This window comes from Anomaloglossus baeobatrachus, chromosome 10, assembly GCF_048569485.1.
Source record: "Anomaloglossus baeobatrachus isolate aAnoBae1 chromosome 10, aAnoBae1.hap1, whole genome shotgun sequence".
NCBI classification, from domain to species: Eukaryota; Metazoa; Chordata; class Amphibia; order Anura; family Aromobatidae; genus Anomaloglossus; species Anomaloglossus baeobatrachus.
In genome coordinates, this window is record NC_134362.1 from 191,482,315 (window position 1) to 191,496,012 (window position 13,698).

General features: G+C 51.6%; 1 protein-coding gene across 1 annotated transcript in view; it reads right to left on the bottom strand.

The window, feature by feature from the left end:
• IST1 (IST1 factor associated with ESCRT-III) overlaps positions 1-12,116 on the bottom strand; it is a 28,021-nt gene extending 15,905 nt beyond the window's left edge. The window contains exons 1-4 of the mRNA XM_075326037.1: positions 12,010-12,116; positions 7,116-7,219; positions 6,821-7,001; positions 4,960-5,047 (exon numbers count right to left, since the gene is read on the bottom strand). Of these exons, the coding sequence (XP_075182152.1) occupies positions 4,960-5,047; positions 6,821-7,001; positions 7,116-7,203 (357 nt within the window). The 5' untranslated portion in view covers positions 7,204-7,219; positions 12,010-12,116. The remainder of the gene's footprint in view (positions 1-4,959; positions 5,048-6,820; positions 7,002-7,115; positions 7,220-12,009) is intronic.
• Positions 12,117-13,698: the final 1,582 nt, after the last annotated feature.

Genomic DNA, 13,698 nt, shown 5'->3' on the forward strand with positions numbered 1-13,698 from the left:
GGGGCGCTGTACCCAGGTTTCTAGGATCCTTCCCACAGATGTTTCCTACACGTGCCCCCAGCGAAAAGAACCTTGGAAAATGGCCGAAGTAGGGTTATCAACCTGGGCAGATCCAGGTCCCCTCCTACCTTCGTGACCTCACAGGGAGCACTGCTCCACCCCTGGCTTGAGTTATGGACAATATCCCAACATGGAATATGGGCCATAACTTTGCCTGGGAGCGTCGTAGCGGACGCCAATGCTCTCATTGTGACAGTTATGAATTTAGCTACAGAACGAGGGGACTCATGACCTGTCTGCCAGTTCCCCATTGGCTGATATCACGCCTGGGGCATTTCCCAATGTCCTGCTCCCATAAAAAGGGTGTGCCGGCATCGTCCGCATGCAGAGACACCATTTTTATGGTTGCCATATTTATCGGAAATATGGCTTGCGAGATATGAACCATTTTTTTTTGGAGTCGTTCTGTCTGGCTACTTCCAAGCCTTGCTAATGAGATACAACTCTTGTTACAGGGTGACGGCAGGGAGTCATCCTGGGTCCATTGTCCTCACATCATCTCATCTCCATATCAGAGGAGATGGCTGTTGGAGGTGTAAGTGGGATGTGACACCTTCACAGATGCTGGACATTTGAGAACAAGAAGGGAGGGGGGGGGCACTGCCAGGGAGTGATGAGAGCAATTATGACTTCTAGTCATAATTCCTCTTCATATCCCAGGATTTACCTCACACCTCCCCCCTTTTGAGGGCGCTAGGGGGCAGCACACTCCGGTGTTCCCCCGTGCGCCCGTCCGCGACCTCTCCTTGTCGGGACAGCCCGTCTGCGTTACCGTGGTCACGGCCCCTTTTGTGGCGAATGGTGAAGTTGTATTGCTGGAGCGCAAGGCTCCATCGCAACAATCGCCCATTCGTCCCAGAGACGGTGTGCAACCAGCTGAGGGGATTGTGGTCCGTCTCCACGATGAAGTGGCGCCCGTATAGATAGGGTTGCAGACGCTGCAGGGCCCACACTATGGCCAGGCACTCCTTCTCCATCGTGGAATAGGCAACTTCCCTTGGTAACAGCTTCCTGCTCAGGTACAAGACTGGGTGCTCTTGGCTCGCAGAGTCCACCTGGCTGAGCACCGCACCGAGGCCGAAGTCACTGGCGTCGGTCTGTACTACAAACGGCCGCGTGAAGTCGGCTGCCTGTAGCACGGGCGGGCTGGACAGGGCGTCCTTTAGGGCCCGGAAGGCTGTCTCGCAGTCCATTGTCCAATCGACTGCAGAGGGCAGCTTCTTCTTGGTGAGGTCCGTCAAGGGCTTTGCCAGGCTACTATAGCATGGAACAAACCTCCTATAGTACCCAGCGGTCCCCAAGAAGGACATCACCTGCTTCTTGGTCCTGGGGGTGGGCCAGGATGCGATGGCTTCCACTTTCTCAGGCTCGGGCTTCAGTGTTCTCCCGCCTACCCGGTGACCGAGGTACTGGACCTCGCTCATGGCCAGCTGACACTTTCCCGGCTTGATGGTCAAACCTGCCCGGTGGATCCGCCTGAGCACCTGTGCTAGATGCTCTAGGTGGTCCTCCCAGGTGGGACTGAAGACGGCAATGTCATCCAGGTACGCGGCCGCGTACCCTTCAAGTCCCTTGAGCAGGGTGTTGACCATCCGCTGGAAAGTGGCAGGGGCATTCCTCATCCCGAATGGCATCACCGTGGACTCGTACAGTCCAAATGGGGTAATAAAGGCAGAGCGTTCCCTGGCCTTGCGAGTCAGGGGGATCTGCCAATATCCCCGGCTCAGATCCATGATGGTCAGGTACTGAGCCCCGGCCAACTGATCGAGCAGGTCATCGATGCGTGGCATTGGGTACGCATCGGCGACCGTGACCGCATTGAGCCCCCTGTAGTCCACGCAGAACCGAGTGGTTCGGTCCCTCTTAGGGACGAGGACTACAGGCGAGGCCCAAGCGCTGTTGGATGCCTGGATCACCCCCAGCTTCAGCATCTCGTCAGTCTCCTGGCGCATGTGTTGCTGCACCTCCAGGGAGACCCGATATGCTGAACGCCGGATCGGGGGATGATCCCCAGTGTCCACGTGATGGACAGCCAAGTCAGTCCTTCCGGGCTGGTTGGTAAACAACCCCCGGAAGGGGTGTAGGGTGGCCCACAGCTGGGACCGTTGGTCCTCCAAGAGCTGGTGGCCAACCTCCACATCCTCAATGGATCCGCCTGCCCTAACCTGGGCTAGCATATCCAAGAGGGTTTCCGCTTCTCCCTCCTCGGGCAGGTTGCACACGGGGAGCGCACATGCCTCCCGCTCATGATGTGCCTTCATCATGTTCACATGGAAGGGCTTCCGCCTTCCACGGGCAGGGTCCAGGGTGATGCCATTCGGGATGAGGAATGCCCCTGCCACTTTCCAGCGGATGGTCAACACCCTGCTCAAGGGACTTGAAGGGTACGCGGCCGCGTACCTGGATGACATTGCCGTCTTCAGTCCCACCTGGGAGGACCACCTAGAGCATCTAGCACAGGTGCTCAGGCGGATCCACCGGGCAGGTTTGACCATCAAGCCGGGAAAGTGTCAGCTGGCCATGAGCGAGGTCCAGTACCTCGGTCACCGGGTAGGCGGGAGAACACTGAAGCCCGAGCCTGAGAAAATGGAAGCCATCGCCACCAATATGTCACAAACCACCGGGGGGGTCACTCAGAAATCCCCCGTGCTGGCTACCAGTACGTCACAATCGGGGGGTAACAAGTGGGGGTCACCCCTCCTTTATACCTCCCGACCGACAGACAGAGCACGTGACGCGCTCTCTAGCGCCCCTCTTATAGTCAGGCCAATTATGGAATTGCCCGACCATAAGCAAGGAGGCCGCTATACTACTTATGCCGATTATTGAAGGGTCCCCGGTGAGAGTAAGGTATATATTCCCCCGACCTCCGCGGGCGGAATATATAAAATCTCCCCGAATCTCACTGGCCTCCCCACAATAATCCTTGGCACAATTCGCTGCCACCAACCGATTTACGGTAACTATTAGCCGAACACACAGACGTGGGATTCAAGATCGAGATAACAGAACAGCCCAAGATTAATTATATAATTTAATCAGCCTAAAGCACACTAGAACTACAATATATACAATAGGGAATCTACAGAATATACATATGTCAGAGTACAGTTACAATCAAAGCATGGGTTACAAACAGGCATACACAGTTCCAGCAGTTACCTTGTTGCGTCTGGCCACAGGGGGGCGCTGTACCCAGGTTTCTAGGATCCTTCCCACAGATGTTTCCTACACGTGCCCCCAGCGAAAAGAACCTTGGAAAATGGCCGAAGTAGGGTTATCAACCTGGGCAGATCCAGGTCCCCTCCTACCTTCGTGACCTCACAGGGAGCACTGCTCCACCCCTGGCTTGAGTTATGGACAATATCCCAACATGGAATATGGGCCATAACTTTGCCTGGGAGCGTCGTAGGCGGACGCCAATGCTCTCATTGTGACAGTTATGAATTTAGCTACAGAACGAGGGGACTCATGACCTGTCTGCCAGTTCCCCATTGGCTGATATCACGCCTGGGGCATTTCCCAATGTCCTGCTCCCATAAAAAGGGTGTGCCGGCATCGTCCGCATGCAGAGACACCATTTTTATGGTTGCCATATTTATCGGAAATATGGCTTGCGAGATATGAACCATTTTTTTTTGGAGTCGTTCTGTCTGGCTACTTCCAAGCCTTGCTAATGAGATACAACTCTTGTTACAGGGTGACGGCAGGGAGTCATCCTGGGTCCATTGTCCTCACATCATCTCATCTCCATATCAGAGGAGATGGCTGTTGGAGGTGTAAGTGGGATGTGACACCTTCACAGATGCTGGACATTTGAGAACAAGAAGGGAGGGGGGGGCACTGCCAGGGAGTGATGAGAGCAATTATGACTTCTAGTCATAATTCCTCTTCATATCCCAGGATTTACCTCACAGGTGGTATCTCCTTTCCACCTTAACCAGGACATTTCATTGCCTTCCTTTTGTCCGGCTCCTGTTCATCGCTTTGAAAAGGCGTTGCATACTCTGGATCTGGTGCGGGCGCTCCGGATCTATGTGTCTCGCACCGCTGCTCTTAGGCAGTGCACCTCTCTTTTTGTGCTGACCACAGGTCGGTGTAAGGGCCTCTCGGCTTCTAAACCGACCCTGGCTCGTTGGATTAGGTCGGCCATTTCTGATGCCTACCAATGTACTCAAGTGCCCCCACCGCCGGGGATCAAGGCGCACTCGACCAGAGCTGTCGGTGCCTCTTGGGCTTTCAGGCACCAGGCTACGGCTCAGCAGGTCTGTCAGGCTGCCACTTGGTCTAGTCTGCACACCTTTTCGAAGCACTACCAAGTGCATGCTCATGCTTCGGCAGATGCGAGCTTGGGCAGACGCATCCTTCAGGCGGCTGTCGCCCACTTGTGAAGTTAGGTTTCGCCTACTTCTCAGTTTTCTGTTTATTTCCCACCCATGGACTGCTTTGAGACGTCCCATGGTCTGGGTCTCCCATAGGAACGATGAAGAAAAAGAGAATTTTGTTTACTTACCGTAAATTCTTTTTCTTATAGTTCCGTAATGGGAGACCCAGCACCCTCCCTGTTGCCTGTTGGCAGTTTCTTGTTCCGTGTGTTATCACCGGCTGTTGTTGTAGACAGAGGCTCCGGTTGTCCCGGTTTTTTGCTCTATCTCTACTTGTGGGTGGCTATTCTCCTTCAGCTTTTGCACTAAACTGGCTATATTTGGTTATCCAGGGGGTGTATATGCTCAGAGGGAGGAGCTACACTTTTTAGTGTAGTACTTTGTGTGTACTCCGGAGGCAGAAGCTATACACCCAATGTCTGGGTCTCCCATTATGGAACTATAAGAAAAAGAATTTACGGTAAGTAAACAAAATTCTCTTTTTTTTTGCACATGGGTGCCACCAATAACTCACTATTTTCAGTTCGGACACTTCGGTCTGTAAACGTGGGGCCGCCCAAATTAGTGTGGAGACTGCTTCAGCCAAGCCCGGGTCCAGCTCCCTGGAAAAATACAAATGTGTACATAGTTATAGAAAACGGAAACACATAGGAGCATGTTCACACTTGACAGATAAGGCCGCTTTCACACATCCGGCTTTTCTTCACTTTGTCGGATCCGGCGCGCTCCCGTACAGTGTATACAGTACAATGGCCGCACTGCAACTTCCTGGGCACATGCTCCGGTCACATGACCGCACGTGACCAGAGCTTGTTGTGCGGCCATTGTACTGTAAAGGGAGCGCGCCGGATCCGACAAAGTGAAGAAAAGCCGGATGTGTGAAAGCGGCCTAAGCTGCAGATTTCCTGAAAATCCAGAGTGCATTACAGTACAGCAAAATGGATAACATTTTACCAAATCTCATTCATAAGCGTCAGTGCCCTCCGTTCTCCAGAGCGGTCACTTATTTAGGGATGTACTGCCAACGTAGTGCTCAGGATGGATGGAAAGGATGGCAATGGGACACTCACCAAAATAATTGAAAGGGGGTTTCCTGGCATATGATATTGCTAACCTATTCTTTAGCAAAGGTCATCAATATCAGCTTGGTGGGGGTCCGACACCTGTCACCCCCCCCCAACAATTAGCAGCTTTCAGCTCCAGACAGATGTAAACAGTGAATGGAGCAGCGCGCAGGCCTGTGCTGTTCTGGCTCTGTTCACGTCCAGTCACCAACAGAACTGAAAGCAGCAGAGGGTGGATGTGTCAGGTGTGAGATCCCCGCCAATCTGGCCGAGGGCGGATGTGCCAGGGGTTTAATCCCTACCAATCTGGTCGAGGGTGGAGGTGGCAGACATGGATCCCCCCTATCTGGTTGAAAGAGGAGGTGGCAAGCGTGGGATCCCCACCTATGTATTCGAGGGAGGAGGTGGCAAGTGTGGGATCCCCACCAACCTTGCAGAGGGTGGACGTGGCAAGCGTGGAATCCCCACCAATCTGGCCGAGGGTGGAGGTGGCAGGTGTGGGATCCCCACCAACCTTGCAGAGGGTGGACGTGGCAAGCGTGGAATCCCCACCAATCTGGCCGAGGGTGGAGGTAGTAGGTGTGGGATCCCCACCAAACTTGACGAGGGTGGAGGTGGCGGGTGTGGGATCCCCGCCTGTCTGGCCGAGGTGTCGGGCGTGGGATCCCTGCCTATCTGGCTGAGGGTGGAGGTGGCAGGCATGGGATCCCCGCCAATCTGGCCGAGGGTGGAGGTGGCAAGCGTGGGATCCCCACCAATCTGGCCGAGGGTGGAGGTGGCAAGCGTGGGATCCCCACCAATCTGGCCGAGGGTGGAGGTGGCAAGCGTGGGATCCCCACCAATCTGGCCGAGGGTGGAGGTGGCAAGCGTGGGATCCCCACCAATCTGGCCGAGGGTGGAGGTGGCAAGCGTGGGATCCCCACCAATCTGGCCGAGGGTGGAGGTGGCAGGCGTGGGATCTCCCCAACCCTTGTTGAGGGTGGACGTGGCAAGCATGGGATCCCCACCAATCTGGACAAGGGTGGAGGTAGTAGGTGTGGGATCCCCACCAACCTTGCAGAGGATGGAAATGGCGGGTGTGGGATCCCCACCAGTCTGGTCGAGGGTGGATGCCCCGGGTGCGGGATCCCCGCCTGACCAAGGGTGGATGCCCCGGGTGCGGGATCCCCGCCAATCTGGACCAGGTTGCATGCGTGGGATCTACACCAATCTGGCCGAGGATGGAGGTAGCAGATCTGATTTTGAGGCATTTAAAGATCATCCATATTATAAGTCTGAAAAATGCCTTTAATCTCCCAAATGCAGACTTACTTCATAGACTGAATTAACCCGAATCTGGCCAGGAGCAGGTCACAGTACAGCTCCAAAATCTCCATGGCTTCCACCAGGTAGTCTTCTCGGATAATGTGCTCCACCCGGATCCTCGCCCGCTCATCCTTCCCAGATGATAAATAGTCTGCGATCTCCTTTCGGGCCTTTTGTGCCAACTCAGCTGCAAAGAGAAAGCGAAGAAGACAAAACTTACAAACCTCGGCACGTGTCTGACCGTGCGCGCCCCTCTATCCTACCTCGGTGGGGCCACCCCTTTATCTGTGGAGTTACTCACTTTTTTTCTTCTCCAGAAGTTTTAGTCGGTTTATGACAAGCCTCAAATTCACTCGAAGGCGCTCGGCCTTGAACCCGGAGCCCAACATTGTATTGTGCCTCACCCCCTGCAAAAAAGAGATTCTCACTGATTATGCGGTCTAAAAAATATATACAAAAAGGGGGAAAAGGCAAAGACTAAAAAGTGCTATGGACCTCTCCTCGCCCAGGGCCGTCCCGCTACGGACCTCTCCTCCTCGCCCAGGGCCGTCCCGCTACGGACCTCTCCTCCTCGCCCAGGGCCGTCCCGCTACGGACCTCTCCTCCTCGCCCAGGGCCGTCCCGCTACGGACCTCTCCTCCTCGCCCAGGGCCGTCCCGCTACGGACCTCTCCTCCTCGCCCAGGGCCGTCCCGCTACGGACCTCTCCTCCTCGCCCAGGGCCGTCCCGCTACGGACCTCTCCTCCTCGCCAAGGGCCGTCCCGCTAGGGACCTCTCCTCCTCGCCCAGGGCCGTCCCGCTAGGGACCTCTCCTCCTCGCACAGGGCCGTCCCGCTAGGGACCTCTCCTCCTCGCCCAGGGCCGTCCCGCTAGGGACCTCTCCTCCTCGCCCAGGGCCGTCCCGCTAGGGACCTCTCCTCCTCGCCCAGGGCCGTCCCGCTAGGGACCTCTCCTCCTCGCCCAGGGCCGTCCCGCTACGGACCTCTCCTCCTCGCCCAGGGCCGTCCCGCTAGGGACCTCTCCTCCTCGCCCAGGGCCGTCCTGCTATGGATCTCTCCCAGACTCCCAGTGCCATCTTAGGCATACACTTATATGAATCTCCATAGTTATATGGTGTCTGGACACTCTTCAAGAATGATCTTTTATATAGATATCGGATATGCCAGTCATGCAAAATCTAAAAGCCATATGCAAATCAGGCTGAAAATGCCTTGGAGGCGTGGCTAGCTTCTTCCCCGCCCTCAGTACACTACCATCCGATCTCTACTTCTGTTTAAATAAAAGGAAAAAAGGAAATGGGAGAAGTAACATCTGTGTGACCCGTGACCATTTTACAGAGCAGTGGGGGCGGCACCGCACCATCCTCAGGGGGGGGGGGGAGGGGCGGAGACATTCCGTTACCAGTGCAGCACTGGTGGGGACAGAAAGCGTGTGTGCTCTACACCCTGCTCCTATGCGATGCACAGGTGACAGGTAGGAGTCGCATGGAGGATGAATCATCCTGTTTGGGGAGTATATTTAGAAGACATTGTGACCTTTATAACTTCCTCCTCCGCCCGCTATCTACTATTAAATAGGCGCAACGACACAGAACATTGCAAGACGCAGGGAATATACAAAAACTAAGGCAATGCCCCTCCTTCCCCATCAAGGGGTGCATGGATTACAAAAATGTCCACCTTGCAGCTGTTTACAAAAATTCTTGAATAGAAATCAACCATTTTTTGTCTACAGCTCTAATGCACATTCATGTGTTTCCACGGTTACAGACTATAAACACATTCTGCAGTCATTGTTACCAAATGTATCTGATAGCACACAGGGTTTGTTTATAGTCTGTCACCATGGATACACATAGATCTGCATAGGAGATGTCAGAGGAATTCTATTTGCAAGGTGTAGACAGTAGCGTGGCTTTGTGGACCTCCCAACCCCTCCCCAAATAGGACTGACCCCTGACCTAAGAGCAGAGGGTCGCTGTGCTGGGGAATAGACGCCGCCATCTGTAACCTGCACCGTGTATCCAGCGTGAGGACACATTCCTCCCGACATGTGACCCCACCTGAGGACAATGAGGTAATGCAGCACATGACTCCATAGCTCAGGAGCAGCGCTCTCCATCCTGCAGCGCTCCGGCTGTTACATGACTACAGCGCCATCTAAGCATGCTGGGGGTGGTACCTAACCGTAGGAGACCACCACACTACAGCTGGATTAAAAGGGTCTTCCCATCTTGTAAAGTGATAACCAGATCCTTGCCCCCCCAACCTAGGGTACCCCCATGATCCAGAGAATAGAGCGGCCGAATCTATATTTTCGTGCTCTGCGCTGCTCCCAGCTTCTTAAACATCAGACCTTACGAACGATGGCAAATGCCCTTTAATTGCAAAATCCAAGGATAAAAGGAAATGTCTAAATTTAAAGGGGTACTCCCATAATTTTAGAGAGGACATGTCATCAGGCTTCATCTGCCTCCTGGTAAGGTTTCCAGTCATCTGCTTTAGTATAGTGAAGTGTCTTCTGGTGGAGGCAGACTGGATGCGGTGGTCATGTGACCTAACACTGTCACATGATCACTGGGAATCCCAGGAAGCGGCTGCTGTCCGAGAGGCGAGTGTATGACTTTTTGCTACTTTATATGGGGCACTTTAGAAGGGGTTTGTCCAGCAGCTGACAACCCCTTTAAGTAGCTACAATACCTAGAAATGTCACTAGGAGGCTGATACTGCTCTATAAAAGGGGCTGTCCAGGACTTCTCTGTACCCTTATGAAGCCAGAAGGTAAAGATGTAACATTACAGTACAAGACAAACTATTACATGGGGGCCTGAGAAAGATAGAGGCAAAATAAGTAATAAAAAAATAAGAAAAATAGAGGGGAAAAAAGTAATAAAAAATAAGAAAAATAGAGGGGAAAAAAAGTAATAAAAAATAAGAAAAATAGAGGGAAAAAAAAGTAATAAAAAAGAATAGAAAAAAAAAAGTAATAAAAATATTTAAAAAAAAAAAAGTTTAAAAATTCCCTCCTTTTCCAGGTACAAAAATAGATTAAAAAACCCCAAATAAACACATTTGATATCGCTACATCCGAACTACAAAAATATAAAATAGAACTAAATTATCCGGAAAAAGCGTTAAAATTTACAAAGCCAGAAATGTTAGTTTTGTTCTCAGTTACTGCACCCTCCTAAAAAAAAATAAATAAAAGCGACAACAGTACACCCAATTAGTACAAAAAAATTATATATATATTTTTTGTTACCTTTATTTTTTTACTATATACACAATGTATATGATAAAAAAATAACAAAATATATATTTTTTTGTACTAATTGGGTGTACTGTAGTCGCTTTTATTTAATACACACAAATATATTATAATATATATATATACATATACATACATATATATATATATATATATATATATATAAATAAGGTATACAAAATATTTTTTGGGGTGGGCTGAAAGTTCTTAATTCTTATTTAAACACTAAAATATAAAACTATGGAAGTTTGGTATCGCCATAATCGCTCCGATCTGTAGAATGATGTCATTGGGTCATTTTCACAGGAAGGTGAACGAAGTAAAAAAAACAAACCCTCAAATAATGATGATAGAACAATGGTGGTGGTTGGGGGCTGTTTTTTGGATTTTTCCCTTTTTTTGTGGTGGTGGGAGGGGGCTATTTTGATTTTACCCCTTTTTTCGTGGGATGGGGGCAGTTATTTGGATTTTTCCTCTTTCTTCGTGGTAGTGGTGGGAAGGGGGCTGTTAATTGGATTTTTCATCTTTTTTCGTGGTGGGAAGGGGGTGTTATTTTGATTTTCCCCCTTTTACGTGGTCGTGGGAGGGGGTGTTATTTGGATTTGTCCTCTTTTTTTGTGGTGTTGGGGATGGTGTTATTTGGATTTTTCCCTTTTTCCTGGTGGTGGGAGGGGGCATTTTGACTTTTCCCCCTTTTTTCACGGTGGTGGGGTAGGGGGTGTTATTTGGATTTTTTTCCCTTTTTTTGTGGTGGTGGGAGGGGGGCGGTTTTTTGGATTTTTCCCCTTTTTTCATGGTGGTGGACTGGACTGTTATTTGGATATTGCCCCTTTTACGTGGTGGTGGGAGGGGGGTGTTATTTGGCTTTTCCCCCTTTTATCATGGTGGCGGGGGGGGGGGGGGTAATTTGTATTTGTCCCCTTTTTTCGTGGTTGCTGGAGGGGGTGTTATTTGGATTTTTTCCTGGTGGTGGTGGTGGGGTGTTATTTGGATTTTTCCCCTTTTTTTCACGGTGGTGGGGTAGGGGGGTGTTATTTGGAATTTTTCCCCTTTTTTCGTAGTGGTGGTGGGAGGGGGACTGTTATTTGGATTTTTCCCCTTTTTTCATAGTGGTGGTGGGAGGGGGACTGTTATTTGGATTTTTCCCCTTTTTTCATAGTGGTGGTGGAAGGGGGGCTGTTATTTGGATTTTTCCCCTTTTTTTCACGGTGGTGGGGTAGGGGGGTGTTTTTTGGAATTTTTCCCCTTTTTTCATAGTGGTGGTGGGAGGGGGGCTGTTATTTGGATTTTTCCCTTTTTTGTGGTGGTGGAAGGGGGCTGTTTGGATTTTCCCCCTTTTTTCATAGTGGTGGTGGGAGGGGGGCTGTTATTTGGATTTTTCCCTTTTTTGTGGTGGTGGAAGGGGGCTGTTTGGATTTTTCCCCTTTTTTCATAGTGGCGGTGGGAGGGGGGCTGTTATTTGGATTTTTCCCTTTGTGGTGGTGGAAGGGGGCTGTTTGGATTTTGCCCCTTTCTTCATGGCGGGAGGGGGCTGTTATTTGGATTTTTCTTTTTTTCGTACTGGTGGTGGTGGGGGGGTTGTTATTTGAATTTTTCCCTTTATCAGTACATTATATGGTAAAATGAAAGGAGGCGTCAACCATACCACAGCTCGTGCAGCAGTAAAGAAGCTCAGGTTCGGCTATGAAGGGGTTAAATGGGGTTCTGTAGCCTGCAGCCAGGTAATAGATACAAGGTAGCAGCCAATGAGGACACAGCAGGGTCCGGACCACACACAATCCCAGTGCTGCCCCTATACACGGACTATGGGGTACAAAGGGCCGCTTTAAGGACATGCATTATGTATGAGGGGACACACAGGAAGCGCCGGCACCTCTCCTCACACACACCGGACACGTACACTGCGCACACTCCGGCCACCGTACTCACCGCAGACCCCGCCGGCTGTACAGGCCTCACTGCGCCGCCGGCTCTACCTGTCAATACCTACAACTGCGCCAGGACACGCCCTCTGCTGACGTCGCGCTAGTGGGCGGGACTAAGAAATGGAAACCCAACGCTTTCTAGTGACGTCAAAGTCATGTGCCAAGGTGGTGGGCGGGACTATAAAATAGAAAACCAACTCTTCCCAGTGACGTTAGTCATGTGCCAAGGTGGTGGGCGGGGCTAAGCCTGGGAGCAGCCGAAAGGTGATAGGTGGAAGCGTCTACTTCCTGATGACGTCACAGCCATGTGATAGAGTCTTGTGTTCTGTCAGGAGTGTTCTGTGTGTAACTGTTTGTTGACCGGTACTGTCATTACGGCAATTTAAAGGAGTTGTCCATTTATTCGTAAATAAAGCCTAATTATTTTCCCTCTCCTTGTATCAATAAGACTGACATCCTCTGTAATCCAAAGCTCCACTTCTCGTCTCCAAGACTTCTCATGAGCTGCTACAATTCTCTGGAATGCACTTCCCAGGACAAATTGATTAATTCACATTAGCCATAATTTTAAGCGTGCCATAAGACACAGAATTTCCAAACGCCCCCCAACAACATAGGACTTGTGTTTGTAGCTTTAAATCTTGAGTCATACTTTAATGACATTCATTTTACCATAGAAAAATGAGGTGGGGGGTACATAGATGATACCTGTGCCTGGTGGTGTGGACAGTTACGTAGGTGACACCTGTGCCTGGTGGTGTGGTCAGTTACGTAGGTGACACCTGTGCCTGGTGGTGTGGTCAGGTACATAGGTGACGCCTGTGCCTGGTGGTGTGGTCAGTTACGTAGGTGACACCTGTGCCTGGTGGTGTGGTCAGGAACGTAGGTGACGCCTGTGCCTGGTAGTGTGGTCAGGTACGTAGGTGACGCCTGTGCCTGGTGGTGTGGTCAGGAACGTAGGTGACGCCTGTGCCTGGTAGTGTGGTCAGGTACGTAGGTGATGCCTGTGCCTGGTGGTGTGGTCAGGTACGTAGGTGATGCCTGTGCCTGGTGGTGTGGTCAGGTACGTAGGTGACGCCTGTGCCTGGTAGTGTGGTCAGGTACGTAGGTGACGCCTGTGCCTGGTGGTGTGGTCAGTTAAGTAGGTGACACCTGTGCCTGGTGGTGTGGTCAGGTACATAGGTGACGCCTGTGCCTGGTGGTGTGGTCAGTTACGTAGGTGACACCTGTGCCTGGTGGTGTGGTCAGGTACATAGGTGACGCCTGTGCCTGGTGGTGTGGTCAGTTACGTAGGTGACACCTGTGCCTGGTGGTGTGGTCAGGAACGTAGGTGACGCCTGTGCCTGGTAGTGTGGTCAGGTACGTAGGTGATGCCTGTGCCTGGTGGTGTGGTCAGGTACGTAGGTGATGCCTGTGCCTGGTGGTGTGGTCAGGTACGTAGGTGATGCCTGTACCTGGTGGTGTGGTCAGTTAAGTAGGTGACACCTGTGCCTGGTGGTGTGGTCAGGTACATAGGTGACGCCTGTGCCTGGTGGTGTGGTCAGTTACGTAGGTGACACCTGTGCCTGGTGGTGTGGTCAGGTACATAGGTGACGCCTGTGCCTGGTGGTGTGGTCAGTTACGTAGGTGACACCTGTGCCTGGTGGTGTGGTCAGGAACGTAGGTGACGCCTGTGCCTGGTAGTGTGGTCAG